At 42.8% G+C, this 27,965-nt stretch overlaps 1 protein-coding gene across 4 annotated transcripts; it reads left to right on the forward strand.

The window, feature by feature from the left end:
- Positions 1-778: 778 nt before the first annotated feature.
- On the forward strand, positions 779-27,833 carry cpne1 (copine I). 4 transcript variants are annotated; one of them, XM_056436901.1, is made up of 16 exons: positions 779-882; positions 16,526-16,654; positions 16,741-16,920; positions 17,658-17,732; positions 17,900-17,971; positions 18,462-18,545; positions 18,780-18,869; positions 18,961-19,056; positions 19,145-19,231; positions 19,865-19,924; positions 20,145-20,278; positions 24,399-24,453; positions 24,661-24,715; positions 25,337-25,467; positions 25,543-25,779; positions 26,420-27,833. In XM_056436901.1, the coding sequence occupies exons 2-16, from the start codon at positions 16,526-16,528 to the stop codon at positions 26,543-26,545; spliced, it is 1,611 nt and encodes a 536-aa protein (XP_056292876.1). In that variant the 5' UTR covers positions 779-882; the 3' UTR covers positions 26,546-27,833. The 4 variants fall into 4 exon arrangements, with proteins under 4 accessions (XP_056292876.1, XP_056292875.1, XP_056292878.1 ...); XM_056436903.1 differs by lacking the exon at positions 779-882 and adding an exon at positions 5,491-5,512; XM_056436902.1 differs by lacking the exon at positions 779-882 and adding an exon at positions 14,080-14,186.
- Positions 27,834-27,965: the final 132 nt, after the last annotated feature.

Below are 27,965 nucleotides of genomic sequence, written 5' to 3' on the forward strand. Positions count from 1 at the left end.
TACGTTTATATATATTTTTTCCTGTAATATGCCTTATTCTTAAACCCACTATCACAATTTGTTCACGAAGTAAAACATGTACAAAACTATACTTTTACCGTAAAGTAAACAAATTAATTCACGCACTGTGTGTTTCTTCAAGTTATTGTCAAATGCACAACAATTACAGCCATGCAAAATAGTGCAAACATGTTTATAAATCTACCAATAAACTAACATTTAAAAAAGCACTAATGTACGCAAAGTGAGTTAACTTTAATAGATATATATAGAAAGATGCACAGACAGACCGATAGATAGATGGATATTTTATTAATCCCGCAAGGGGCCTTTTTGTTGTTGCTACAGCAGCCTTTATACATACAGGTAAAGCAATATTACATTTATAAAATAAACAATATACAAAAATAGAATAGACCAATATTAAATCAACTAAAAAAACGGTTAGAAATATACAGTATATATGTATTTGTAAACAGGTTTTAAAACCTCAACACAAAAGCAAATTCCTTGGATGTGAAAAACATGAAACTTGAAACATGATTGTGATTCTGATTGTGAACTCTCCAAAACAAGTGCAATGATGTAAAGCTTAGTGTATATACTGTGCATCTTTTATTTATTTTTGTTTTACCTCTATATATAAATGCTTGCTACATCAAAAAAACATTCGCATTAAACCACTTCCGCCTATAGGGGGCGCTGTCGCTCTGCCGTCAGTGAAACGCTGTCCTAGTCTCGCGTCATCACGTCTGTTATCGCGATGTTTGCGCCGACATTTCGTGCAACAGCAGCAGCAGCAGCCACCAACACAGCGAGGAGGAGAGACAAAAAGCCCTGTTCATGAGTTAAACCTCAGTGTGTTTGTTGACAAATTTCTCGGTAAGAATCCAGCAGCGGCAGCCCGCTCAGTGACACACTCGCACCGGGAGCCGAGCGCGAGGGGAGCCGCTAAAAGCGTGCCTCCCCCCAGTAGCTCTGCTCCGACACACGCACACAAAGCAAGGCTCCAAGCCAGCTAGGCGGCTAACGAAGCGTTAGCTTAGCTAAACGAGTTGCATTCGGTATTTCAGTGAATCAGCTGTAACTGTTATAACGAGGTTTCGTGGTAGTTATTTATAATGACTGCTTACAAAAAAAGTACATATTACGCTAGCTATGAGCCGTTTATTTCTTTTGTCGGGTTATCATCAATGACTGTCTATTTGAAGGGTTTTCGCTGCAGTTCACAGGCCACGCCCCCAGGCGATGACGTAAACTGAGCAGGCGCGAGATAACTGACGGTTGTCGTGGAAACTTCAAGGTTTCCGATTGTGTCGCAAAAGACACTTACCAGCTGACCGGGCTAACGGTTGGAAAAATAATGAAACTAAGTGATGGATTTTTAGGTATAATGCAGTTGAAAGACGTTTTATTTTCAGAAAAAAATGACAATGTCGATGTGGAACTCTTTTTGTGCGTCTTGCGTGTCAGATTCTGGTTAAAACTATGAGCTGAAATGCATTGGTATACATCGCACCACAATAATTAGTGTTCCCAAATATATCGGTAAAGGCTTCAAAAACTCCGTAACTGTCGGTTTATTGTGCTGTGTGTTACGGTGTGTTGAATATTCAGACGTATTTCAGTTTCTCCCTGTGTCAGTTGTTTTTGTTTTTGTCCCTGTGCAGGTCAGTGGAATTCTGCACAAGCAGAACCTGAGATTTGATCAGTAACGTTTGAAACGGATGGATCGATATGTTCTGCAGTTAAAGGTGTAATAAGATGCAGCGAGAGGCTGTGTGCTCGAGGTTTTTTTCATCAAGACAGATTCTTTCTTGTTATCCTGTCGGTTGAGAGTTGATCTCCAAGTTGGCTGCGTGTGAAGATTTCCCTCATCCTTGTTCGAAAAAAAATACTTTTGAGTCAAATCCATGGATGTCGTTCCACTCTTCTCTTCCAATCCCTTTCTTTTTGCTGTGTTTTGGAGGTTGCCGACAACATGTGGACTGATGTATTCCAGCTTTTAATCAAGGCAGTGTTTTGCTCTTTAATCATGAATTTGCTGTATTGAATATTCTGGTTTTCTGGCTGTTTTGAAGGCGGTTGTTTTCTGTATCCTATCAGCTCTATTTAGTTTCTTGGCTTATTTGAGTGCCATCTTCAGCCTCAGTTGAACCTTCTCACCTCTTTCTGGATATTCTGGTTTGCTTCTGACATTATTAGCTGTGGCCGTTTCCTCTCCTGCTGTGTTTGATCTTCTTTCTGCTGTGGATGTTTCTCTCAGACTGTCTGCAGGTTGACACCCACAAGTGAGTCCATGTTGGAAATTCATGAAAAGATAATCTTAAAGAAAGAAGCATTGGGAAAACTGACCGTGGTGTGAATTATCTGTGCTGATGGTGAGCAAGCAAATCTTTGATGTTTGGTATCATGGTGTGGTGGTCTTCAGGTAGCACTACCTGACATGTCAGAGTTCAGTGAGATCTCCATTTAGGAATATGATGCCTGGCAGTCCAGGATCAGGGTTAGTTGGAGGAAATAGCCTTTAGATGTGTCTGAAGATCCAGAGGTTTGTGGAAGCAGCGTATGTTGCTCCATTTGCTATTTCTCCGTTGGACAACATGTTTTATCAGTGCACCTTACTTCTGTTTGCTTTCTCTTCTGATCAGCTGCTGTCTTTGGTGCCGTGCTGTCAAATCGGTTGCTGATGTTGCTCTGGATTACATAATGCTAATGTCGCTCTGGTTTGATATAATGCTAATGTTGCTCTGGTTTACATGTACCCGACATTTTGTTAAAATGTTGGTGGCGTTGCTCTCATTGCTCTGGTTGGTAAGTTACTGCTGTTGCTCATGATGTTTTTTTTTATCGATGTATAACCGATTTGCAGGTTGACATGTTGCTTGTGTGACGTTCTAAAACCAGTTGCTTAAGTTCTGCCGGCTTGATTTGGTGCTGTTGGAGGATTCGGGAAGCAGAAGGTTCAGTTCTGCTCACCTGTTTGTTGCTGGCTACCTGGGTTGTTACTTGGTTCTGTTCAGCATGTCCAGTTTTAAGTTTACTATTTATTCTGATTACCAACTGAGTGTAGTTTGGTATTTGGGGGTTTCTACAGGCTTTCGTCATGATGGATCTTGGTTCTGGAAAAGGTGTGTTTTTGGTAGAAAAGCTGCTGCACGAATTTCGGAAGCGTATTTTTTCAGCCGCTAGCTTTATGTCTTGTGGGGCTGTTGTGATTCTTAAGCGTGGTAGTTTTTATCGGAGCGTAAAGACAACCTTTTTAGGAGTACGACTGCAATCCTACACCACACAGTGCTTTGTACATATTTTACTCTTTGTTAAAAAAAACGAATGAGTCAGTTATTCGCACCTTCCAAATGCTGAAAACGCCAAAAATTCAAGTATATTCTATAGAAAGTTGAAAGCCAACAAACTGTTTTGAAAGGAATGTGTTTCTTTATCTTGACCTTTTCACCAGGCTTCAGCATCCTGCAGAAACCCTGTCTATTAAACAGTGAAACTATACGCACAGCCTAGTTGCATTGGTGAGTTGCAAGTTGCATGAGATTCATGAAAGTTAACTCTTGTACTGCATTTGTCCTGTATTTGTCCTGCATGGTAGACGACAGTAAGGGTTACTTGAGAGCCAAAGAGACATGTATGGTGCATCCTTTTTGTGTAAGACTGGCATTGAACTGAACAGCTTTGCTGAAACACATGTAACAGCCTTTCAGTATTCCACTTTCACTACTTTTAGGAAATATACATTCTGGATTGCGAATCTTTCCCACAAAGTTTTGGTAGCACGTTCACTAGTTGTCGTCTTTCAGCTGTAGCCGGTCGTAGGGCGGTAAGCCAGTTAATAAAGCTCAATTTGCAATGACTCTATGGCAACATTGTTAAATTGAAGTCTAGTATATCTGTACACTTCAAACATTAAATTACAACGGCCTTGCCTGAATGTATTAATTGGAAGAACAAACTAAAAAAACAGCATCCATGCAGTAGTTTTTGTTTATTCTTATTGACAATTACCAGTACGAGTGCCTTAACTGTTAGTTTGAACTATGGCCAATGAGCCACTGTTTATATGTTTTTTTAAATTATTTTATTTTTATTTTCTCTGCCTTTTTTCGTCCTCCATTTTCCATGTTGTACCAAAAACATCTTGAACCATGACAACCAGGGTACATAGCGAACCAGGAATGTTTAACCGTTACACCCCTAATATGTAGACATGTGTTAGAGTTTGGAGATATTGGGGATAACTGGATTTGTAGAGTCTCATCTGCTCCTAACATAGTTTCTGCTAAATGTTGGCAATCAAATGCTGTACAGAATAGTTTAACGCTTCTGATGTTCAATTTCTTCTTAGTAACATAAAAGCAAAATAACATTGCCTGCAATATTTCACTAACTTCTCACACACTCGATGAGAAACACAAAGTGCTCAGTCCTACGTTTCTTCGAAAGTCCAACTTTATAAAAATAAATGTAAGAATTTGCTAATCTGTTTGATTTAGCCTTTCAAAAATGTAACTTTTCCGCATGCACTTGTATTAACTGAGCGGTCTAGCGGCAATTTAACAGCTCCATAAATTATATTTATATAACCACAATAAAAGACATCAGGCTTGGACTATGACGAGTGAGCATGTCATACAACATGCCAACAGATGTTCACGCTTCATTCGAAAACATCAATCAAAGTTTCAAAAGTTAAATTAGCTAGAGCCCTAGTATTTACAATGACTTGCATCATCAGCGGTATGCTAGCATGTTTTTACTTTCTTTATGCACAACTGAAATGCGGTGAAGCAAAGAGACATAATATAGTGCAACATTTATGATAGGTAGTGAATATATGTTTGTTATCTTGAATATGTGGGTACCACTAGAGTTGACAGCCACTATTGTGTTAAACAATAATCTCGTCATAGTCCAAGCCTGATGTATTTATGTGTATTTCTATGCATTTTTCTCGCAAAGGTTTAACAGATTAATGAACAGTGCGGCTATGTTAATGCTTAAGATTGCTAAAACAAAAGGTTTTAACTGCAGCATAATCTCTTATGATCTGAAACAAGGGCATCAAACGTACTGAAGGCTGCAGATGGATGGAGACGGTTTTAGTTGGGCTCTGTTGATAGTTTCCTGCTCATCTTTCACCCCCAAACCCATTTTGAAACCCCACTGTTTCCAAATCTCAGGACACAGAAATGGGTCTATAAAATGTAAACATAGTGTCAATTGAAATGTTAGCAGTGTTGGCTAAGCTTTTAGTGGCCTTTGAATTCAGATCAGAGTTCCTCGAAGAAACATGTGGAAACCACTGGTCTCCCTTTTTTATTTTTGCTGTTCATCTGACGTTAGTGTTGCTTTTTCCCCAGGTTGTAGGGCTGTTGTTTAGCAGTCAGTATGGCGGTAGTCATCAGGCTGCAGGGTCTGCCCATAGTGGCCGGCACCATGGACATCAGACACTTCTTCTCTGGCCTAACCATCCCTGACGGGGGAGTGCACATCGTGGGGGGTGAGCATGGCGAAGCTTTCATTGTCTTCGCCACCGACGAAGACGCTCGGATGGGGATGATGCGTACAGGGGGGGCCATCAAGGGCTCCAAAGTCTCACTGTTGCTTAGCAGCAAGACAGAGATGCAGAACATGATTGAACTCAGCCGCCGCCGGTTTGAGGCTGGGGCGGGCGCGGTGGAGACAGCTACCCCTGCAGGAGGAAATGTTAATCGACAAGCAGGAAATGCCCCGATACCCACAGTGCAGCAAGGGGGAGGAGGGAGAAGCAGTGGCCATGGAAGCCATGGAAGTCATGGAAGCCATGGAAGCCATGTAAGTCATGGAAGCCATGGAAACCAAGGTTTTGTTAATGCCCCAGTCTCAGTGACCCAAGCAAGCTCATCTCAGGAGCCAAGCAACAAGGCAGTGGTCAATGTCATGCCCAGTTTCCCCAACAGTTACAGCTCTGCCCCGTCAATCACCACAGCTCTCGCATCACTCAATGCAGGCCCCCCACCCATTCCTCCACTTCCCAGCATGCCTTCCATGCCCCCGATGCCCACGCTGCCCTCCATTCCAGTTCCTCTCCCAGTGTCCACCCTTCCCCCCTTACCTACAGTCTCTCCCCTGTCCCAAGGACTTTCAGTGTCTCATATGTCCCACCTCTCCCACATGTCCTCCATGCCTCCCTTCAACCCCTCCCTCCCTCCCCCAGGAGGAATGGGTTCAGGCCTCCCTCTTGGAAACCCCAACCCCATGCTGTTCAACCCTCTCTCCCCTCTCTCCTCTCTGGGCCTTCAGGCTCATATGAAGGCCGCTGCTGCTGCAGCTGCCGGAGTTGGAATGGCCCATCCTGATGAGTTGTTTATCCTCCTGCAGAACCTTCCTTTCACCTGCTCAGAGATGGAGGTCATGGATTTTTTTCGGGGTCTGGGGGTGGAAGGGGCTCGCCTACTGAGGGACCTGCAGGGTCGGCCAACTGGCAGGGCTATGGTCAAGTTTTTCTCGCCCCAGGACAGCTTTGAAGCTGTGAAGAGGGGAGGTGGCATGATGGGCCAAAGGTTCATTGAGATCACACCAGGCTCTGAGCGACAGTGGGCCAGCCTCAATGACGGCATGATAATTCATGCTCCTCACAATAGTGGCAAAACAAATAACATCGAGTCACAGGAGCAGCATCATCGCCGTGCTAATGCCATGGCAGGAGGCCGGGAACAGCGAGGAAGGTCACGATCTCCACACAGGCAGGAATTCTGTGTCTACCTGAAGGGCCTGCCCTATGAAGCTGACAAGAAACAGATAAAGGAGTTCTTTGGTAATCTGTCCATCATGGAGGACAGCGTCTACATTGCATATGGGCCAAACGGACGAGCCACAGGAGAGGGATTCCTCGAGTTCAGAGTAGAACAGGACTACAAGACTGCTCTGGGTGCTCACATGCAGTATATGGGCACCCGCTTTATCCAGGTCCACCCAATCAGCCGCAAGGGAATGCTTGAAAAAATAGACTCCATTCGCAAACGTGAATCATCACAGGGTGATGGCAAGAACCAGGATGGCTTGAAAGTTCCCAGAAACTGTGCCCATATTACTAACATCCCTTACAATGTCTCCAAGAAGGATGTCCGTGCCTTTCTGGAGGGTGTTGGGCTTTATGAGGACACCCTTAAGGTTCTGACAGATGTCCATGGTAACGGTTTAGGGCAAGCTATCTTTCAGCTGCGGACCGAGGAAGACGCCCGGAAGGGTGAAAGACTTCACCGCCAAAAACTCAATGGCCGCGATGCCTTTGTCCACCTAGTGACATTTGATCAGATGAAAGAAATTGAGAGAAATCCTCCTCCTCAGAACAAGAGGGGCCAACGCAACCAGAACCAGCAAAACCAGAACCAGCACCAGCCAGCACAGCCCAGTCCCCAGCAACCTCAGATCAACCCATTTGCGGGGATTAGTGGAGAGGAATTTAACTTTCTCCGAAACACCATGGGAAACCTCAATAATGCCCCCTTTGTGACTCCATTCTCAGCCCCAGGAAATGGACTCGCAGGCCCTCCTCCTCTCCCTCCTCTGGCAGCAGGACTGGGGGAAGTGAATCTGGGCTTGGCTCCTCCACTAGTTGCCGGTCTCCCTGGGGCTCCAATCCTGGAGCCACCGGGCTTTCGACCCGGAGCAGCAGGAGGTGCTCCTTTCAGCCAGGATGGGCTGAGAGGGTTGGTGCCCTTTGACAATGCAAACAGAAAAGGAAACGGAGGAGGACAGCCAAGAGGGGGAGGGGCTAACAACAACCAAGGCCGTCCAGGAGGAGGAGCTACTGGTGGTCAGCAGGTGTTTACTCCAGGAACGGAAGGACTCCGTAACCAGCCAGCCCCAGGAGGATCTAACAATCCCAACAGTCAACGTGGTGCTCCTGGCCCGACCATTGTAAAGCTTCAGAACATGCCGTTCACTGTCACCGTGGACGAGATCATGGACTTCTTCTATGGCTACCAGGTGCTGCCAGGCTCTGTCTGCCTGCAGTTCAGTGAGAAAGGCCTGCCAACAGGCGAGGCCATGGTGGCATTCCAAATCCATGAGGAGGCCGCTGCCGCTGTTTTGGACCTCAATGACCGACCAATTGGAGCACGCAAAGTCAAGATAAGCCTGGGTTAAAGCCTGCTTAAAACAGACAATGCAACATGGTACACCTACCTGGATCAGCACTACAGGTGAAACAAAGCCAACAAAAACCATGCAGGATTATGGCATCCAACTCAACTACAGCTCAGTTTAGACCTGGCCCTGAAGGTGTTAATCCCCCCCCCCCCCTGTGTGTAGATAATGACAGCTAAGATCCCCCTGCGAGTGGGAAGACTGATCCAGACTTTGCTCTTTTCTGCATCTCGTCCTCTGACTCTTGTAGCACAAATGATGACGATGATGTTGGCAGGATTTTGGTCCTTTCTTACCGTGGTCCCAGTGCAGTCATGTCCAGAGTCGACACACTGAACATATTCACCAGTTCTGTTGTTACGGTAACATGATCATAATGAGGTGCAAATGTTTGTTTGTTGCTGTATGCGCTTAAAATGTGCTGCCGTGGTTCAAAATGTAAATGCTCTTTTTCTATATCTTAACATGTTTGTTGCTGTTGTAAAATGGTGATGAAAAGCCACAGTTTGAGGCTATGATAGAATGTGTATGCTCTGTTGATATGGTCAAATGTGTTGCCATGGTATTATCTTCACAAAGCTCTGTTGCTACCTTAAAATCTTCACACACTGTTGCTATGGTAACTTCTTCACAAGCTCTGTTGGTATGGTAAACCATGCTGTAGATGAAAGGTTTTACTACCACAGTGTGTGGTTCTGTTGCTATGATAAAATCTTCACACACTGTTGCTATGGTCAATTCTTCACATGCTCTGTTGCTATGGTAAACCATGCTGTAGATGAAAAGCCTTACTGCCACAGTGTGGTTCTGTTGCTATGATAGAATCTTCGCATGCTCTGTTGCTATGATAAAACCTTCACATGTTCTGTTGCTATGATACAATATTCACATGCTCTGTTGCTATGGTAAACCATGCTGTAGATAAAACGCTGTCTCTGTTGCTATGATAACACCTTCACATGCTCTGTTGCTGTCGTAAAATTCTGATTAAATGCTCTGTTGCCGCGGTCAAATGTTGCTCTTGATGAAATGTTGACATGCCCCGTCGCTTTGGTACAAAAGTATACCAAGATCAATTCTGTTGCTTTTGGTGAAATGTTGACACAATTCTGACTTGCGACACTGCTCTGTTGTTCTATGGAGGATGTGGGACAGATTGCTGACATGTTTTGTTTTGTAAATAAGTACTTTTTTGGCCGCTGAATCTTAATTTCTCTGTCCCGTTTTCCTGATGTTGCTGTGTTTTGAACAATGACACCTTCTCACCTTCCCCTCCTGCAGTTTGGACTGTTGAGCGCTGAGATGAACTCTGTAGAGATTGTTTTTAGTTTGGTAGTTTTTTGTTGTATGTATGTTTTGGATGTTGCCACCTTTAAAGCTCATTTTTGTTTCTATTGTCAGAGTGAACTAAGTTGTATGATCGTATAACCATACATGATGTGGAGTCTCCTTTGCTTTGGCTAATAAAAGGACATTCCTGATACACTCTGCGATCAGCTCTCTGACTGTCTGCGCTTCACTGTCTGATGGAAACTTACCTGATAATCGATTCATTGGAGTTAATCACATTTCTTTATGTTGTATAACTTCAATGGAAGTCCGGGTTGATTTTGTTTGTAATACAGAGGACCTTCTCATGGACAGCTTCAATGCTGTAGAAGGTGCTTAACAACTACTCAATATTCAGCGTGCTACAGCTGGGAGCGGTTGGGTTGCTAATTTTTTTTTATAGATCCCTTAAGTTAACGGTAGAATTTTGTTTTGTGAACTACCTTTTTCTATTTCCAAGAAAGACTAATTGAAATCTATATCAGAATCTTTCGCCCCCACTTGTGTTGTGGTTACATTGCAGAAATGTGACTCGAAGGTCTTACCTTGGAGATTATGCAGAAGTACTGCAAGTGAACGCAAAACTACTTTGCTGTCCCCTTAAGGGAGTTCTGTTTTGATCAAATTAATCATCTTATTGCCTCAAAGTGCCCATATAAATGAATAAGGCTCATATCAAAGAGAATTTTTTTGCTGAATTATAACATTAATGGCCAATATTTTATGAGCGCTCAGCTTCTGTGATGTGCGTCATTCAAGTTTCGACCGCACATGCACTCTTTGATATTAATGTTGTAGGACTGAACCTAACAAGGAGGAAGAATCAGTTGAAGTTGTGGTTAACGTTAAACCGGGTAAAATGACAACTGTGTGTGTGTGTGTGTGTGAGAGTGAGAGAAATGAATAAACAGCCTTTAATAAAGTAAACTGAAATCCTGTCTATACAAAGGGTTGTTGGTAAAGCTCATGTGTTGTGAAACTGGTCTAAGCATTGGAATGAAAAGAAAGATCCTGACGATTTGGCTTGTGGATGGAGGACGTAAATCTAAACAATGTCTGTGTGGGTGGGTTTGGTACAGATGTACTGACACTGAGCTATGAAGCATTCAATAGAAAAACAGAAGGCTGGATTTACAGGTGAGTAACGAATGCAAAAATGCTCCATTTAAAACTCAAGGAATGACTGATGCACTATTCTCATAGATGGATAGATTGTTGTCTTTTGCATGGATATGTATTGATACGGTCTCTACAATTTTAGATTCACATTGAATGACCAAAGGGGATACATCTTATAAGATTAATATGATTTAATATATGGTATCATTGGGATCTAGGTGGGGTCCTCAGGTGGTCGATTGTGGTTTGGATAGTAAATGGTGGCCTGTAAACTGTATTGTTTAGATAGATGGTGGTCTACTGATGGTAAATGGTTGCCTCCTGATAATAGTTGGTCGCCTGGAGATGGTAATCATTCGATGGTAGGTGGCAGTCTTGAGTAGGTAGATTACATTACATGTCATTTAGCAGACACTTTTATCCAAAGTGACTTGCCATAAGTGCATTCAACCATGAGTACAAACTCATTACAACAAGAATCAAGAAAGTAACACTTCAAGAAAGCCAAACTGCAAAAATATCATAAGTAATAACATAAGTTATACCATGAGTAAGTTCCACTGAAGGGCGAATATGTTTTTATTCAAGGTATAGTCGGAAAAGATGTGTTTTTAGTTTCCGGCGGAAGATGTAGAGACTTTCTGCTGTCCTGACGTCAGTGAGGAGCTCGTTCCACCACTGAGGAGCCAGGACAGCAAACAGTCTTGATTTTGTGGATGGTAGCGTTTAGATAGTATATAGTGGTCTGTCGAGGATAGGTGGTGTCCTGTAGGTTGTAGGTGGTGGCGGCATATAGAGGGTATCGTTTAGATGGTAGGTAGTGGCCTGGAGGGGGTAGATGGTAACGTTTAGATGGTGTATATAGTGGCTTGTCGAGGATAGGTGGTGTCCTGTAGGGTGTGGGTGATGGCTTGTAGAGGGTAGCGTTTAGATGGTAGGTAGTGGCATGCAGGGCTAGATGGTGGTCTGCAGATAGTAGCATTTAGATGATAAATAGTTACCTGTAGGGGTAGGTAGTGAGCTGTAGGGGCTAGGTGGTGGCCTGCAGATGGTAGCGTTTAGATGATGAATGGTGGGGTAGATGGTAGTTGATGGAATGTAGATGGTAGATGTTAGATGGTGACTTGTAGGTGGTGGCCTGTAGGGGTAGATGCTGGCCTGTAGGATGTGGATGGTGGCCTGCAGATAGTCGTGTTTAGATGATAAATGGTGTCCTGTAGGGGTAGACGTTGAGCTGTAGGGGCTAGGTGGTGGACTACAGATGGTAGCGTCTCAATGATAAATGGTGGTGTGTAGGGGTAGATGGTAGCCTGTCTGGGTAGGTGGGGAGCTGTAGGAGCTAGGTGGTGGACTGTAGATGGTAGATGTTGGCCTGTAGATGTTAGAAGGTGACGTGTAGGTGGTGGCCTGTAGGGGTAGATGGTAGCCTGTAGTGAGCTGTAGGGGCTATGTGGTAGCCTGTAGGGGTAGGTGGTGGACTACAGATGGTAAATGTTGGGCAGTAGATGGTGGAATGTAGGGGTAATCTTTGGATAATTGGTGGTTCCCTGTATTGGATAGATGTTGGCCTGAAGAAGGTAGCTGTAGTATTGTAGATGGTGGGCTATATATATTAGTATTTAGATAATAGGGGGTGGCCTAGTGGGTAATATATGGTGATCTGCAGATTGATAGTGGTATCCAGGGCCAATTCCTAATGTTCTACTTGGTTTGATTGTTTATTTTAAAGCAACTCTTAAAAAGTAATAGACCTTTTGAAACGGTTCTCCTCACCATAGTTTTCGTGCATAGTATTCTACTTCCAGTATCACAAACAATATATTGTGTGTCGGCTGGTTTCAGTGGTTCATTAAAGCTGTGGGATGTTACGAGCAGTTTCTTCCAGGGAGGTGACTCATTAGCGGATGAGAAACATATGATGACGTATGGATGTGATTTACAGGATTTAACGGAACATTACGGTTCCGTTCATGATGCCCTTTCTCTTTCTCAGGACTGTCTGTTGTGTCTTGGTCTTTCCTGTTCTGTTCCTCATCAGTGAGGTGATGCTCTGCTGCCTTTTCTGACTCCATGGTGGTTCTACTGCAAAGGATGAATAAAGTGAAACTGTATTGTTCTGTGAGGAGGTTGGATCAGGCTGGTTTACTGATCATCATACTTTTGAAACGTTTCTTTATTGTCTTTGACCATCTCGTTACAGTTCATTATCAGACACTGAGTGCTTCAGCAACAGTACTTCCGGCCTGAGTATCTGCCCTTCAACATAAAAGCACATCAATTTGACCTTTTAACCAGTCATAACATTTGTGTGAAATGTCATTGCTGACATTGAAAACAATAGTTTGACCAAAAAAATCCTGACTAAATGACCAGACCACTTAATAACATTTTCAGGAGATTTTTTAATGCAGGTCATAGTCTTCATCAGAAGAGGTTGTCAATTGTCTTCACCACCATATTTCACCATTTATGTTCAAAAAATTCCCATGAAAATTAAAGCACAGATTAAAATTGGTCCCATATAAATAAAGAATATGTTAAATTACATTTCTTCAGTGTAAAAGCCTCACTTAATAGGCTGATGGTTATTCAACCAGCAGTTTCAAAATTAAACATTTCACAATACAATAGTTGTTGATGAAAAGATCTAATGTACAAACACTGCTGCTGTTGTGTATTATTTAACAACCTTGCCAACTTGCTTTGATTGTATTAATTTAGGGATAGAGTACTTCTAGTTTAATTCATCGGTATAAAAATTTTCAATAGTGTCAGTTTGGACAAAAGATTGAAAACTAGGAGCAAGGACTAATTAGTATTATTGCATTAACTTTTTATCTTTAAAATGAAGCATATTATTTAGCTGGATTATATTATTCAGCCTTAAATACCCGTTTTACTTTTGGACTGGAAAGTGAAATCTCCGTTTGACAAAATATATCAATGACTGACGAGACTATTGGTTTAAATAAAGGCATTTAAAAATGAAGCGTGTCTGATGCTCCAGACTTTGGACCATTTATTTTATTTATTTTGTGCTATTCTTTTTGTGTTACTGGCTCCATGGAAGAAGAGCATGGATTTCTGGCCCAAATTCCCCTTTTTCCAAGGTGCATGGAGGGGAACGACAACAATGAAGTTGTTTATTGTACATGTGTTGCTGGAGTAGCCTCTTTCTTATTGTATGTGTGGCAACTTGCGACCTTTTTTTAGAAGTTAATGAAAAAATGTTTATTACCTGTGTTGACTGTCTAAAGCTGCAAAGCCTATCCTGCTGTATGGGAAGATTTTTAATAACTTGTTGTGGTGCCGCTTTTATTTTGAAAGAGTTTGGTCGGAAGCAATTCTTGTTGTGTTTGTGCTAGCGAGAAACGGGCTGAACCCAGAGGGCGTAACTGACACTCACTTTATCCAATCAGAACGTGGCATTGCAGCTGCCTATCCAATCAGAGCGCGGCATGTCTGTGTGCCGCTCCCTGCTCGCTTCACCCGCTGAACGGAAGCAAACGAAACGGACCTTTTCTGTGGCAGTTACAGCTCAAATACAAACTCCAGCTTAGGTGACTCATTTGTAAAAGGTCTCACGAAGTGTTCAGGTAACAGTTTGTCTTCTTTCAGGTGTGTTTATTTTGACTGTAAAGGCCTCGGTTCTTGTTCCGGAGTAACGTCAGTTTGTCCGCCGCCCTGGGTTTCTGTGGTTGGGAGAAAATCAAATTGAGCGTCACTTAAGATTTACAACGTTTATATTGACAACAGGCCGTGTGTGTGTCTGTGTCTGTGTGTGTGTGTGTGTGTGTGTGTGTGTGTGTGTGTGTGTGTGTGTGTGTGTGTGTGTGTGTGTGTGTGTGTGTGTGTGTGTGTGTGTGTGTGTGTGTGTGTGTGTGTGTGTGTGTGTGAAAGAGACGATGTGTGTTTAATTGGTTTACTGTCTTACTGGTTTTACAACTTCAGGTAATCGCCACCTTAGTTCAGGCTCATACTCGTGTTGCCTTCAGGTGCTCCTCTCGCTTGGCTCGTGTTGCCTTCAAATGCTGCTCGCTCGGTTCATCGAGTTTGAAAAGAAAGCGCTTCAAACTTTATTTTTGATCAGTAAATAAATAGTTTCGAGTTTCTTGTAGGATGCCAGTCGAAGTTTGGGTTAATGTACGTCATTAAAACTGTTTAGGTGTACTGTATTTGAGTAATTTACATTACCAGACTACTAGAATACTCCATATCAAGTAACACTACGTTTGGAATGCATTCTGATTTTATATTTCCCCTCAGTATAAAAAAATGAGCAACAAAATGCACTTACAAATTGTCTACCGGCTCTGATTTAAGAAATTGACGTTACTTTTTGTCTCTTTGTACTTTTACCAAACTAATAATACATTTGAAGCCTCTTGCTCAAGGACATAGTCTCTTATATGAACAGTCAATTGACAAAGTGTATCTATTGTGATTGATAAATGACTTAACTATCAGAACAAACATTTTTTTTCTGCTTTTCTCTATTTTTATACAATTGTATATGTGAATATTATTGTTTTGGACTGTTGGTCGGACCAAACAAGATATTTGAAGACGTCACCTTTGGCCGTAATGGACCATTAATGATAAACTACAGAAGTATCAGAAAAATATATATTTTACAAGTTAAAATTTAGCCTGATGTCAACAGAACCGGAAGGAGGGGGCGGATTCAAAGGTTAAAGTAGAAATACCACAATTTAAAAGCATTATCAGCTAAATGTTCTGAAAGTAATAACTCTTTATTATTTTTGATAATAGTACTCTGATGCATAATGAGTATAAAGTAAACAGTATTTTACTGATGTAGCTGACTGTTGTATTGCTAACTTTAACCATTTCATACACAGTTGGGTGGTTTCCTGTTTACCAATGCATTGCATTTTATTTGATAAATATAAAATCCTACAATCTAGCTGCTAAATGTATTGAGTGGTTTAAAAAATATATAATGTCTCATAATATATATCTGTAATGAAGGAAAGTATAAAATAGTACATGGACCTAAAAATGTTACTTTTAATATCAGTAAATAGTTACTTTCGACCACTGGTTGCTAGGCAGAAGAACTTCAGGTAATTAAAATGTATGGTTTTGGTCTCTTTATCTATAATGGAATGAATTATCAATTTATTATATCATTATCAATATATGATAAGTTCACTAAAGCACAATTTGAAAAAGTATATTATTGTTTGTATTTTTTTGTATTTTCCATATCTTTAGGCTGGTATTTGACTTGTTTCTCAGAGCGCGTGTGCTTGCGGGAGTTTACTTATTATCATGCACCCCGTCGCAGTATATTACTGCTGTTGAAGGACGTCTTTGGCTCCTTTTGCATGTGACAAAGATAGTTGAACCTCAATGAAGTGTCCCAGAGAGCTTGTGACGCACCGTAAAGTGAGGCGCATGTATGTGAAAGAACCAGATCAGTAGATCTCAGTGGGAGAAACCCGTCGGCAACATTTCTAGCTCACGACAAACAGATTAATGTTTCAAGAATCAGAAATTGTTTGGATTCAGTGTTGAGTCTGTAATTGTGGTTTTTGGTTTATATATGTCTTTTTTTCTTGGTAACTAATGATTTTTGCCCTCACACATCTACCTTCTTTCTTCTCTTTATTCGTTGTTTGCTCGACAAGATGGTGACAAACGTTGACCTCAAGGTCGACATCTTCCCGTCGCTCGTATTGTCTCACAAAAGAGTCAAAAAACCCAAAAGATGTTAAATGTACCGTCGCATAACGCAAAAGAAAGAAACGCCTCAAATACTCACAACGGGTCTGGAACAAGGACACGTTCACACACATTTTGATGATGTGATTTCAAACGACGCATCGAATGTCCAAATAGTTGCTGGTTATTTTGACTGTTGCACCGAGTCCTGATCTGAAGGTCTCCCTCTCTGCCCCCCCCCCCTCAGATGGCGGACTGTGTCACTAAAGTGGAGCTGACCATCTCCTGCACCGACCTGCTGAATAAAGATGTCGGTTCTAAGTCTGATCCGCTGTGTGTGCTGCTGCAGAGCTCAGGGAAGGACAGCTGGACCGAGGTACCGTCCGGGGCACGTGGCGCTTCTGAATTGTTTAATTTTGCATTTGATTGTATAACTAACCCCCCCCCCCCTCTGTTCGCCAGCTGGCTCGTACGGAGCGCTTGGACAACTCCTCCAGTCCGGCCTTCAGCCAGCGCCTCAAGCTGGACTACCACTTTGAGTCGGTGCAGAACCTGAAGCTGGGCGTCTACGACATCGACAACGCCAGCTCCGACCTCGGCGACGACGACTACCTGGGGGGGGTGGAGCTGACGCTGGGACAGGTGCTCACGGCAGACACGCTCACACCCGACGCTGCAGACGCGTGTTTGTCTTCCCCGTTGACTCTGGTTCAGGGGAAAGACGAGTGAACTCCCAGTGTGTCGCCTCTGGATTGTGACACTTTTAAATGATGCTACTGGGTTTATTTCCAGGCCACACTGGTTCTATCAACTCGTTTATTTATTGACTAATCTGCTCGTCATCAACTGACAAACCAACCTTTTTTTTTTTTACTTGATGTTTTCGGATATTTTATAGATGAAAATGTGAAAGTCCACAATCCCAAAATATTTAGTTTGTAATGATATATGACCCAGAAAAGCATTTTAATTTTTGCATTAAAAATTACTAAGAACTATTTATAGATTGAAAACTTTTGCTAATCAATGTTCAATTAATATATGTAGTTGTTTTAGCCCTTTAATGTGTAGGACTTAGTGTTTCTTAGTGCTTCTTGAGTGTCAGCGCCCTCTGCAGGTCACATGGGCTCATGACCTCTGTCTCTGCTTGCACCTCATTGGCTGTTTAAAAATGAAAGTCATTAGGTCACAAAAGGTTGTTTGTCACATGAAGCCGAATAAAACGGAGAGAAACATGAAGCCCCTGAGGCAGTAAAACAGAATTACTTTTAGTATATTAAAACTTCCGGTTCACGTCGCCCTCTGCTGGTCAAACGGTGTCATCACAACACCGTCTCAGTGTGAAACAAGTTAACGACGAACTCCTCTGTGTATTTCAGATAGTTGCCAGTAAAACTTTGACCAGACCTCTGCAGCTGAAGAAAGGCAAACCTGCGGGGAAAGGAAGCATCACTGTACGTACTGTGTGTGTATATGTGCTAAAATTGTGTATTATATTTATATAACAAGACTATCAATATAAATGTCATATATTACACGTGGAAAATCCTGATCAAAACTATATTCAGATTATGTGACTATTAAGTGGCGTGTGTGTGTGTGTGTGTGTGTGTGTGTGTAGATCACGGCGGAGGAGATGAAGGACAAGAGAGTCATTCAGTTGGAGTTCGAGGCCAAAAACCTGGACAAGAAGGTAACGCTGCGCCTCATTAACTCTCCATTCCTACGCACCGTCTCCCTACCCGCGTTGCTCTTCGTCTTTCTCATCTTCGTCGTTCCGATGTGTTGAACCGGCTCTTCATCAATCCATCCCAACGCTTGTGTGTGAAGGCCTTCCTTTGCTCTCAGTATTTAGCTCAATCTAATCGTACCATTTAAGATGTCTTAAGACTAGTGATGTGTAAGTCAGTTGCTAGGTAACTTCTGCAGCGTCCTCCAATCAGAAGCAACGTCACTTCACCCTGAGCTTGAGTTTAGATTCCAGTTATTTTACATGTTTATATACATCTGTATACACGTGTATTTAGATGTATACATGTGTATTTTAAAGCTCTGTCCTTTTTTTTGAGGCAACAGTTTCTCCTAACGACGTTGACATTTTCACTAAACTCAGATTTTAATCCGGTTACACAACATTGCGTAACGCACTGACTGACGGCGGCGTGTTGTCTTTTCTCTGACAGGATACGTTTGGAAAGTCTGATCCCTTCCTGGAGTTCTTTAAAAAGGGAGATGATGGAAAGTGGCAGCTGGTCCACAGAACCGAGGTACGCACACGCACGTGCGCACAAACGAACGCACACACGTATGCACACACCTGCAGTCATTTTACCAAAACATTTTTAGCGATTGTTTCTTGTGAAATTATTGCGATTTGAAAACCACGTTTGACAAAATATCCCGACGTTCAAGTTCTAAAACTATAATGTATCTAATTGAAGAGCACACACACACACACACACACACACACAGGATGACATCATTATGATGTTTGTCTCCAGGTGGTGAAGAACAACCTGAGTCCCACCTGGAAGAAGTTCTCTGTTCCCCTGCAGACGTTCTGCGGCAGCGACCTCGACCGACTGCTGAAGGTTCGACCAATCAGAATCCAGCTCCATTCAAATCCGTAATATCTTTCCACAGTTTACCTGAGGCCTCCTCCTCCTCCTCCTCCTCCTGCAGGTGGATTGCTCTGATTACGACAGCGATGGAACTCACGATCTGATTGGTTCCTTCACCACTAAAGTGTCCGAGCTGCAGAAAGCTGGAAGTTCGCCGGTGAGCTCGCCGGCTATAAAACGTTTGACGACTTCCTGTCGGCCGCCCGGAGGTCGTTAGTAAACTGTCCGGCGTGTCGTCCTCCCAGGTGTCCTTTGACTGCATCCACTCCGAGAAACAGAAGAAGAAGAAGAGCTACAAGAACTCTGGAGTCGTCTCTTTGAAGAGCTGCAAGGTAGAGACCGCGTTACCCAGAATGCTTTGCTTTGTGAACCTTCTGTCGTCTGTCACCTGAACAGAGCCGTCTGATTGGCTCAGAGCCGTCTGATTGGCTCTCTGAGGCGCATGCAGGAAGTTTATACATTGATTTTTACTTCCCACATTCACCACAGCTCCAACATACCATCATGTACTTATTTTAACAATGTGGCCGCATGTAGAGAATAGAAATGTATTTAAAGTACGACAAGTAAAAATCCCCATTTCAGAATTATATATCTAAGATATTAGTGGATATATATTATATATTATATTCACCGAGGCATTAACGCGTTCATCACTTAAGTGTCGCAGCTGATGAATGTGAAGCTCATTTTAATGACATTATATATTGCTGTATAATAATACACTATAATATAATGTATCGTTGTATTTACAATTTGTATTATTGATCTACTGTGAATCTGCAAAATGAGCTAAAGCTGTCATATAGTAGAAATATATAAAGTAGCCAGAAATGGAAATAAGTAAATTACAAGTACTGCAAAACTTCACTGGAGTGCAGTAATAGTTGGATTATGATTATTATTACTTAATTCTATTTATTTTATGATATACTCAAGTTTTTTCCCCCACTGTGTGTTTGCAGATGTCGACCCATCACTCCTTCCTGGACTACGTGATGGGCGGCTGCCAGATCAACTTCACCGTACGGCGACACCAACACACACACACACACACGTTTTAAAGGCTTTATTTTAACCCACCAATCACATTCAAGCGATTAAAATAAGATAAACATGGCAACATTTTGATTTTTAATGATGGATCTCTTGTGAGCAAACGTCCAGACGTGTCCGTCTTAATTGATCTTTTTAAAAACTCACTTCACGAACTCTTTGATTACATTAATTAATCGTTGTTTGTAGGTGGGGATCGACTTCACCGGCTCCAATGGAGACCCTCGCTCGCCCGACTCTCTCCACTACATGAGTCCAGACGGGTTGAACCAGTACCTGTCGGCTCTGTGGTCGGTGGGTAACGTGGTCCAGGACTACGACACGTGAGTACACACTCGCACACCACCTACACCCGGAGAACTACGCCTTCAAACGTATGCACAGAAACCCTCAACCCACACCTAAACTGTGTCTCTACACCCTAAACCAGGCCTATTCAACTAGCGGCCCGTTTGAGTTTAACTCTGGCCCGCAAGACTGCCTGCAAATCACTATAGCTTGGTAATAAAACTGACGGACACGCCTCTTTTATACATTGAGACATCTAATCCAGAGCCATCGAGTTTCACTCCCCCCCCCCCCTCCCCCGTCAACAATCCTTCTCGGCTCGCGACTCTCACTAGCACCCCCCCCCCCCCTGTGCGGCCCTCACACCCCCCGTGATTTTCTTATTCGGCCCACTTGCTACTGAAGTTGAATAGCCCTGCCCTAAACCCTATATCCTAGAGTCTAAACTCCACACACCCTTAACGCTAAACCCTTACAACCTACGCACCAATCATATTCTACATCCTTAACTCCTCTTCTTACATCCTAAACCCCAGGTGCTACACCCTAAATGCTACATCTTTCCAACCTACACAATCACCTTACGTCATACACCCTCAACAACCACACACTACACTCTAAATCCTCTTCCCTACACCTATACCCTACAACCTTAGCCATATATGCTCCACTCTTAACTCTACACCCTAAATCCTCCATTCGACACCCTAAAATCTAAACCCTCCATTCTACACCCTAAAACCTAAAATCTAGACCCTACACCTAAAACCTACATTATATACTCGAAAACCTAAAACCTCCATTCTACACCCTAAAACCTAGACCCTACACCCTAACACCTAAAACCTCCATTATACACCCTACAACCTAGACCCTACACCCTAAAACCTAGACTCTACACCCTAAAACCTATAACCTAGAGTCTAAAACCTAGACTATACACCCTAAAATCTAGATCATACACCCTAAAACCTACATTATACACCTGAAACCCTAAACCATCCATTCTAAAACCTAGACTCTACACCCTAAAATCTAGACCCTACACCCTAAAATCTAAAACCTACATTATACACCTGAAAACCTAAAACATCCATTCTACACCCTAAAACCTAGACCCTACACCCTAAAACCTAGACTCTACACCCTAAAACCTAAAATCTAGACCCTAAAACCTACATTATACACCTGAAAACCTAAACCCTCCATTCTACACCCTAAAACCTAGACCCTACACCCTAAAACCTAGACTCTACACCCTAAAACCTACATTATACACCGTAAAACCTAAACCATCCATTCTACACCCTAAAACCTAGACCCTACACCCTAAAATCTAAAACCTACATTATACACCTGAAAACCTAAACTATCCATTCTACACACTAAAACCTAGACTCTACACCCTAAAACCTAGACCCTACACCCTAAAATCTAAAACCTACATTATACACCTGAAAACCTAAACCCTCCATTCTACACCCTAAAACCTAGACTCTACACCCTAAAACCTAGACTCTACACCCTAAAACCTAGACTCTACACCCTAAAACCTAGACTCTACACCCTAAAATCTAGACCCTACACCCTAAAATCTAGACCCTACACCCTAAAATCTAGACTCTACACCCTAAAATCTAGACCCTACACTCTAAAACCTACATTATACACCTGAAAACCTAAACTATCCATTCTACACACTAAAACCTAGACTCTACACCCTAAAACCTAGACCCTACACCCTAAAATCTAAAACCTACATTATACACCTGAAAACCTAAACCCTCCATTCTACACCCTAAAACCTAGACTCTACACCCTAAAACCTAGACTCTACACCCTAAAACCTAGACTCTACACCCTAAAACCTAGACCCTACACCCTAAAATCTAAAACCTACATTATACACCTGAAAACCTAAACTATCCATTCTACACACTAAAACCTAGACTCTACACCCTAAAACCTAGACTCTACACCCTAAAATCTAGACCCTACACCCTAAAACCTACATTATACACCCTAAAACCTAAACCATCCATTCTACACCCTAAAATCTAGACCCTACACCCTAAAACCTACATTATACACCTGAAAACCTAAACTATCCATTCTACACACTAAAACCTAGACCCTACACCCTAAAACCTAGACTCTACACCCTAAAACCTAGACCCTACACCCTAAAACCTACATTATACACCCTAAAACCTAGACCCTACACCCTAAAACCTACATTATACACCTTAAAACCTAAACCCTCCATTCTACACCCTAAAACCTAGACTCTACACCCTAAAACCTAGACCAGGGCTATTCAACTTCAGTAGCAAGTGGGCCGAATAAGAAAATCACGGGGGGTGTGAGGGCCGCACAGAATATTGATAAAATAATGGCTAAAAATGAAAAACAGTAATGTATATTTCCACAGGTAAACAGTCACACACGAAAATGCGTCGGTATTGTGTGGCAAAAGTGTTGCGAACAAGCATCACTATGAACATGTTTCAAAGTGTAAATATCCGCTCAAGGTAACCAGTTGTTTCAGATCCCTTCAACCAAACTGTTCCCATGAAAACATAAGAAATGTGACTTAATGCATCAATATATATATATAAATTACTTGAGCTGAAACTAATATCTGGTGGCGCAGCGCACAGACTGCATGTCTTTGAGTGCAGACTCCTTTTGCGTGAAAGGGATCGAAACCAGGTTTGGTTGAGGCAACAGTGAAACTCAATGGCTCTGGGTTAGATGTCTCAATGTATAAAAGAGGCGTGTCCGTCAGCTTTATTTTTTCTTACCAAGCTATACTGATTTGCAGGCAGTCTTGCGGGCCGTAGTTAAACTCAAACGGGCCGCTAGTTGAATAGGCCTGACCTAGACCCTACACCCTAAAATCTAAAACCTACATTATACACCTGAAAACCTAAACTATCCATTCTACACACTAAAACCTAGACTCTACACCCTAAAACCTAGACTCTACACCCTAAAATCTAGACCCTACACCCTAAAATCTAAAACCTACATTATATACCTGAAAACCCAAAACATCCATTCTACACCCTAAAACCTAGACCCTACACCCTACATCAGTGGTCCCCAAACTGCGGGCCGCCTCCCCATTTGGACCGGCCCCCTGAACAATACCAGAGACGCGTTCCGATTTATTATTTTTTTCACCTGGCCCGCTGCCGTTGAGATTGCAGTGAGACACGGAGAAAATGTGGAGTGGTGCTCTTCACAATAAAACATCTTTGATGGGACGTGTCGCGTCTCGGCCAATCAGCGTTCAGATGTCCACAGCGTTTGGGAAGTTAGGTTAGCTTGAATGTTAGTCCGCTACATCAGCTGCTGTCACGCTGCACGGTGTAGCGATGCTAACAAAGTACCCGTACGTTAAAAACGATGTGATTTAGCATATTTTTTGTATCGATACTTTATTAAAAGAGCGATCAGAGCGCACGCGCTGCTCCGCTCCGTTAAATGCTGTCTGCACGCGCAGCGCTCACGGCGAGCGGCGCGCGCATCACTCAGCCGTGATGCTCGCATACAGGTGAGCACACTCTCACTTCTCACAAGCACCCCCCCCCCCCCCCCCCCCCGCTGGCCCTCCAGCAGACTAGGGAAACGTTATGTGACCCTCTCAGGAAAAAGTATGGGGACCCCTGCTCTACACCCTAAAACCTAGATTTTAGGTGTAGGGTCTAGTCCTAGACCCTACATCTAAAACCTACATTATATACTCTAAAACCTCCATTCTACACTCTAAAACCTCCATTATACACCCTACAACCTAAACCATACATTATACACCTGAAAACCTAAACCCTCCATTCTACACCCTAAAACCTAGACCCTACACCCTAAAACCTAGACTCTACACCCTAAAACCTAAACCCTTCATTCTCCACCAAGTTCCTAAACCCTACACCCTAAACTATACAGGCTACACCCTTCAACGTTCCCCATTTTACATCCCTAAACTTAAATCCTGCACTCAACTCAGTCACTCGACACCCTCCACCCCACCACCTCCACCCTAATCCCTAATCCCCACACCCTGAACCAGAAACTCTGAATCCTCGTCCAGTAAAGTGTTTTTGGTCATGTGATTGTTACAGTGGTTTTTTCCCCGTTTCCTTTTTTCAGTGACAAACTCTTCCCAGCGTTCGGTTTCGGGGCCAAACTGCCTCCAGACTACCAGGTGAGCTCTCCTGACCAGCCAATCACAACGCAGCATTCTAGTGTGACGCTCATTCATCATTTTTAAATCACACAGTATAAAATAATTTCCTGGTTTCTTTTGTTTTTGTTCGGTTTAATTAAATTTGTCTTTTTGAAAATCTGAAAGTTAAAAACAACGGCATCAGATGACAGTTTGTTGTTTATTGAACGGTTGTTGTTCTCGCAGGCTGCAAACCACGAGTTCGCCCTCAACTTCAACCCCACTAACCCGTACTGCAAAGGTACCGAGTCCCGTCTCCTGAATCCTACTGACCGAAACTCAGAGACTATTATTTATCATCTTTATTATCAATTTACCATTTGTTGAATATTCAGAAGATCGAAAGTGTGTTTGTCTCTTGTCTGGCATAAAGTGAGTAATAATAATGGGAATAAAAGTGATAAGTAATAAAGTGCAAACAGTCAACAACAATAACAAAGAACATTTAGAAAACGTATCATTCTAAATTAAGAACTATAAAAAATGTATTAAAAAAAGATGACACTAGTACTGAGGTATTAATGTGTAACTAGCATTTTATTAGTTTCCAGTCCAGATGGAGCGAGTTTTTATTATTATTTACGTCTAAAAATAATAGTTAGCATTTTAGCCCAACAGTTCCCAACCTGAGGGTCACAAGAGAGGACCGCTAATCTTTTATTGTGAAATTAATATAGCAACTCACAATTTTACATCCTGTTTACTCTGTTTCCATATTTGCCTGCTTTGTTTCAAGCTGCTCAGCATGTATGACATATTTCCATCTCCATAACTGTATATATATATATTAATTAATATATATATATTTTAATATATGTATATTAATATGTATATATATTAATATATATATTAACTCTCTCAGGCATCGATGGGATCATCGAGGCCTACCGGATGGTGATGCCTCAGCTGAGACTCTCCGGACCCACAAACTTCTCTCCCCTCATCAACCACGTCGCCTCCATCGCCACCCAGGGACAGAGCAACACCGCCTCTGTGAGGACACACACACACACACACACACACACACTACAAAAATACACGCTCACCCATGTCTGTGTCTCTCTGCAGCAATACTTTGTCCTCCTCATCCTCACCGACGGCGAGATCACCGACCTCGATCAGACCCGGGACGCCATCGTCCGGGCGTCGCGCCTGCCGCTGTCGGTCATCATCGTGGGGGTCGGGCCGGCGGACTTCAAGGCAATGGAGCTTCTGGACGGAGACGACGGCGTGCTGAGGTCGACGGTCGGCGAGGCCGTCGCCAGAGACATCGTCCAGTTCGTCCCGTACAGGAAGTTCAAAGATGTAAGTGTGTGTGTGTGTGTGTGTGTAATCTGTGTGTGTGTGTGAGACAATTATCCTGTTGTTCTTCTTTTGGCCCAAACGACTGAGCTGGTAGTTTTTCTGTAATCCTGTCGACAAACAAACAACCAAAAACATAGACGGGAGAAAACGATGATGAACGTAGAAGTATTAAAATGTTGCCGTACAATGTTTAAGTTCACAATTTAGTGTTTCCTTATGTCAGTTGTAAACAATACAATAGTGCACACACACACACTCCAGTGCAAATATATGGGATCTGCAGGCAAAGTGAAGGATTCACAGAGGAGAAGGAGACGAGGAGACGAGGAGACGCAGAGGACAGGATGTATCCTCCTGAAGAACTAGGAACTAAGTCACCCTTTTGCATTCCTGTGTCGCTCTCTCTCCCCCCATCCCTCCCTCCTTAACTTTCTCTCTCTCCTTGTCAATCTCCCTCCCTCCTTGTCTCTCTCCCTCTCTCTCTCTCTCTCTCTCTCTCTCTCTCTCTCTCTCTCTCTCTCTCTCTCTCTCTCTCTCTCTCTCTCTCTCTCTCTCTCTCTCTCTCTCTCTCTCTCTCTCTCTCTCTCTCTCTCTCTCTCTCTCTCTCTCTCTCTCTCTCTCTCTCTCTCTCTCTCTCCAGGCTCCACAGGCGTCTCTGGCTCAGTCTGTCCTCGCTGAGGTTCCCAACCAGCTGGTCTCTTATTTCAAGATGAGGGGCCTCGAACCACCTAAACCAGCTGCAGCTGCCGCTGCACCCACGTCCTAGACCCTGCACCCACGTCCTAGACCCTGCACCCATGAAGCCTCAGCACCACTTCACACTCCCTGAACCACCACCCTGAAGCTGAAGGCCCCCCCTCATCTCATTCCAGGATCAGACCACTCGCCAAGTCGACCACCCTTCAGGGGACCAACCTGATGTGTTGCTAGAAAACTCAGCCAATCACAATGCGGCATTTAGTTGTCAGCCAATCGCAATGCCGTAGGCAATCCTCCCCAGATTATTATTCTTTTATAACCACTTTGTTTTCTTATATTTCTCTTTTTAATGAGTGGGATGATAACATGTTAGTCTAGATGATTTATAATTGATTCTTTCTGCTGCTTCCACACTAACTATGCAGATCTCATGTTATTTCTAACGTGTGTTTAATAATCTCAGAGCCACGCACACAGAAAAGGGGTCGGACATTTGAAAAGGTGAATTATCTCCTGAGATCTGATCTTTGGATGTATAAAGACAAATTGGGGTTTTTGCCCCGTTTACTTCGATGCGGTTATACCACAGCAGCATCTAGTGGACAGGAGAGGAACTGCAGCCACATGTAACTCACCTTAAGAAAGTCCACGTTACATGGGCTATCCCTGTGTGTGTGTGTGTGTGTGTGGCTCTGAACGGATTTTCATGTTTTGACAAATCTTCAAAAAGTAGAGAGGATGAAAGTTGATAAGTAAAGAGATTCATCTGAAGTTGAGGATGATAACTTTGTCTTGTTTGTTTGTTTTGATCCCAAACTGCATCACAGGCTGTACATTGAAGTTTGTCCCTCTCGGGCTGCCATTCGGATTTTCTCTGTCTTTGTTGCCAATAACTTGTTTTGTCTGTTTTCTAGTTGAAGGGAATCATGTGTTCACAAAAATGACTGAGAAGGTTCCAGTAGGAGAAACTTCTGCCAAAAATCTGCAGTTTTTCATTTTAAACAAACCGTTCAATAAAGCCAAATTAATATAATCTAAACATAAATGTGATCAGAGTTCAGTTGAACGTGCTGTCGTGTCGCTGCGTCCCTGGCTGCATGGTCACATGGTGATGTCATCGAGTAGAGGAGAAATGTTGCCTTTGTTTCTAAAAGAAAACAGAAGATGCCGCCTCGGCTTGCCTTCATAAAGAACTACGCCTCCCATAATGCTTTGCTCCACTCACTGAAACATCTCGTAACCTCGTCTCTTAAACAGAGCCACCGTGCTCTTATTCAACCAGTGTAACCAGTGACATGTCTGTATGAATGTACCAAGAATACAACAATAAAAACAACTGGGAAAGAAAACTAAAATATCTTGGCTTCTTATTTACATGTTTTCAGAGTTTTTACTATGATGACTTCTGTTCTTTGGGTTTCAGCTATGAACTTGGTGAGTACAAAGTTTGGGCTTCATATGTCATTCCTCATCTTCAAATGTTTTTC

The sequence above is a fragment of the Pseudoliparis swirei genome, chromosome 18, assembly GCF_029220125.1.
Source record: "Pseudoliparis swirei isolate HS2019 ecotype Mariana Trench chromosome 18, NWPU_hadal_v1, whole genome shotgun sequence".
Classification (NCBI taxonomy): Eukaryota; Metazoa; Chordata; class Actinopteri; order Perciformes; family Liparidae; genus Pseudoliparis; species Pseudoliparis swirei.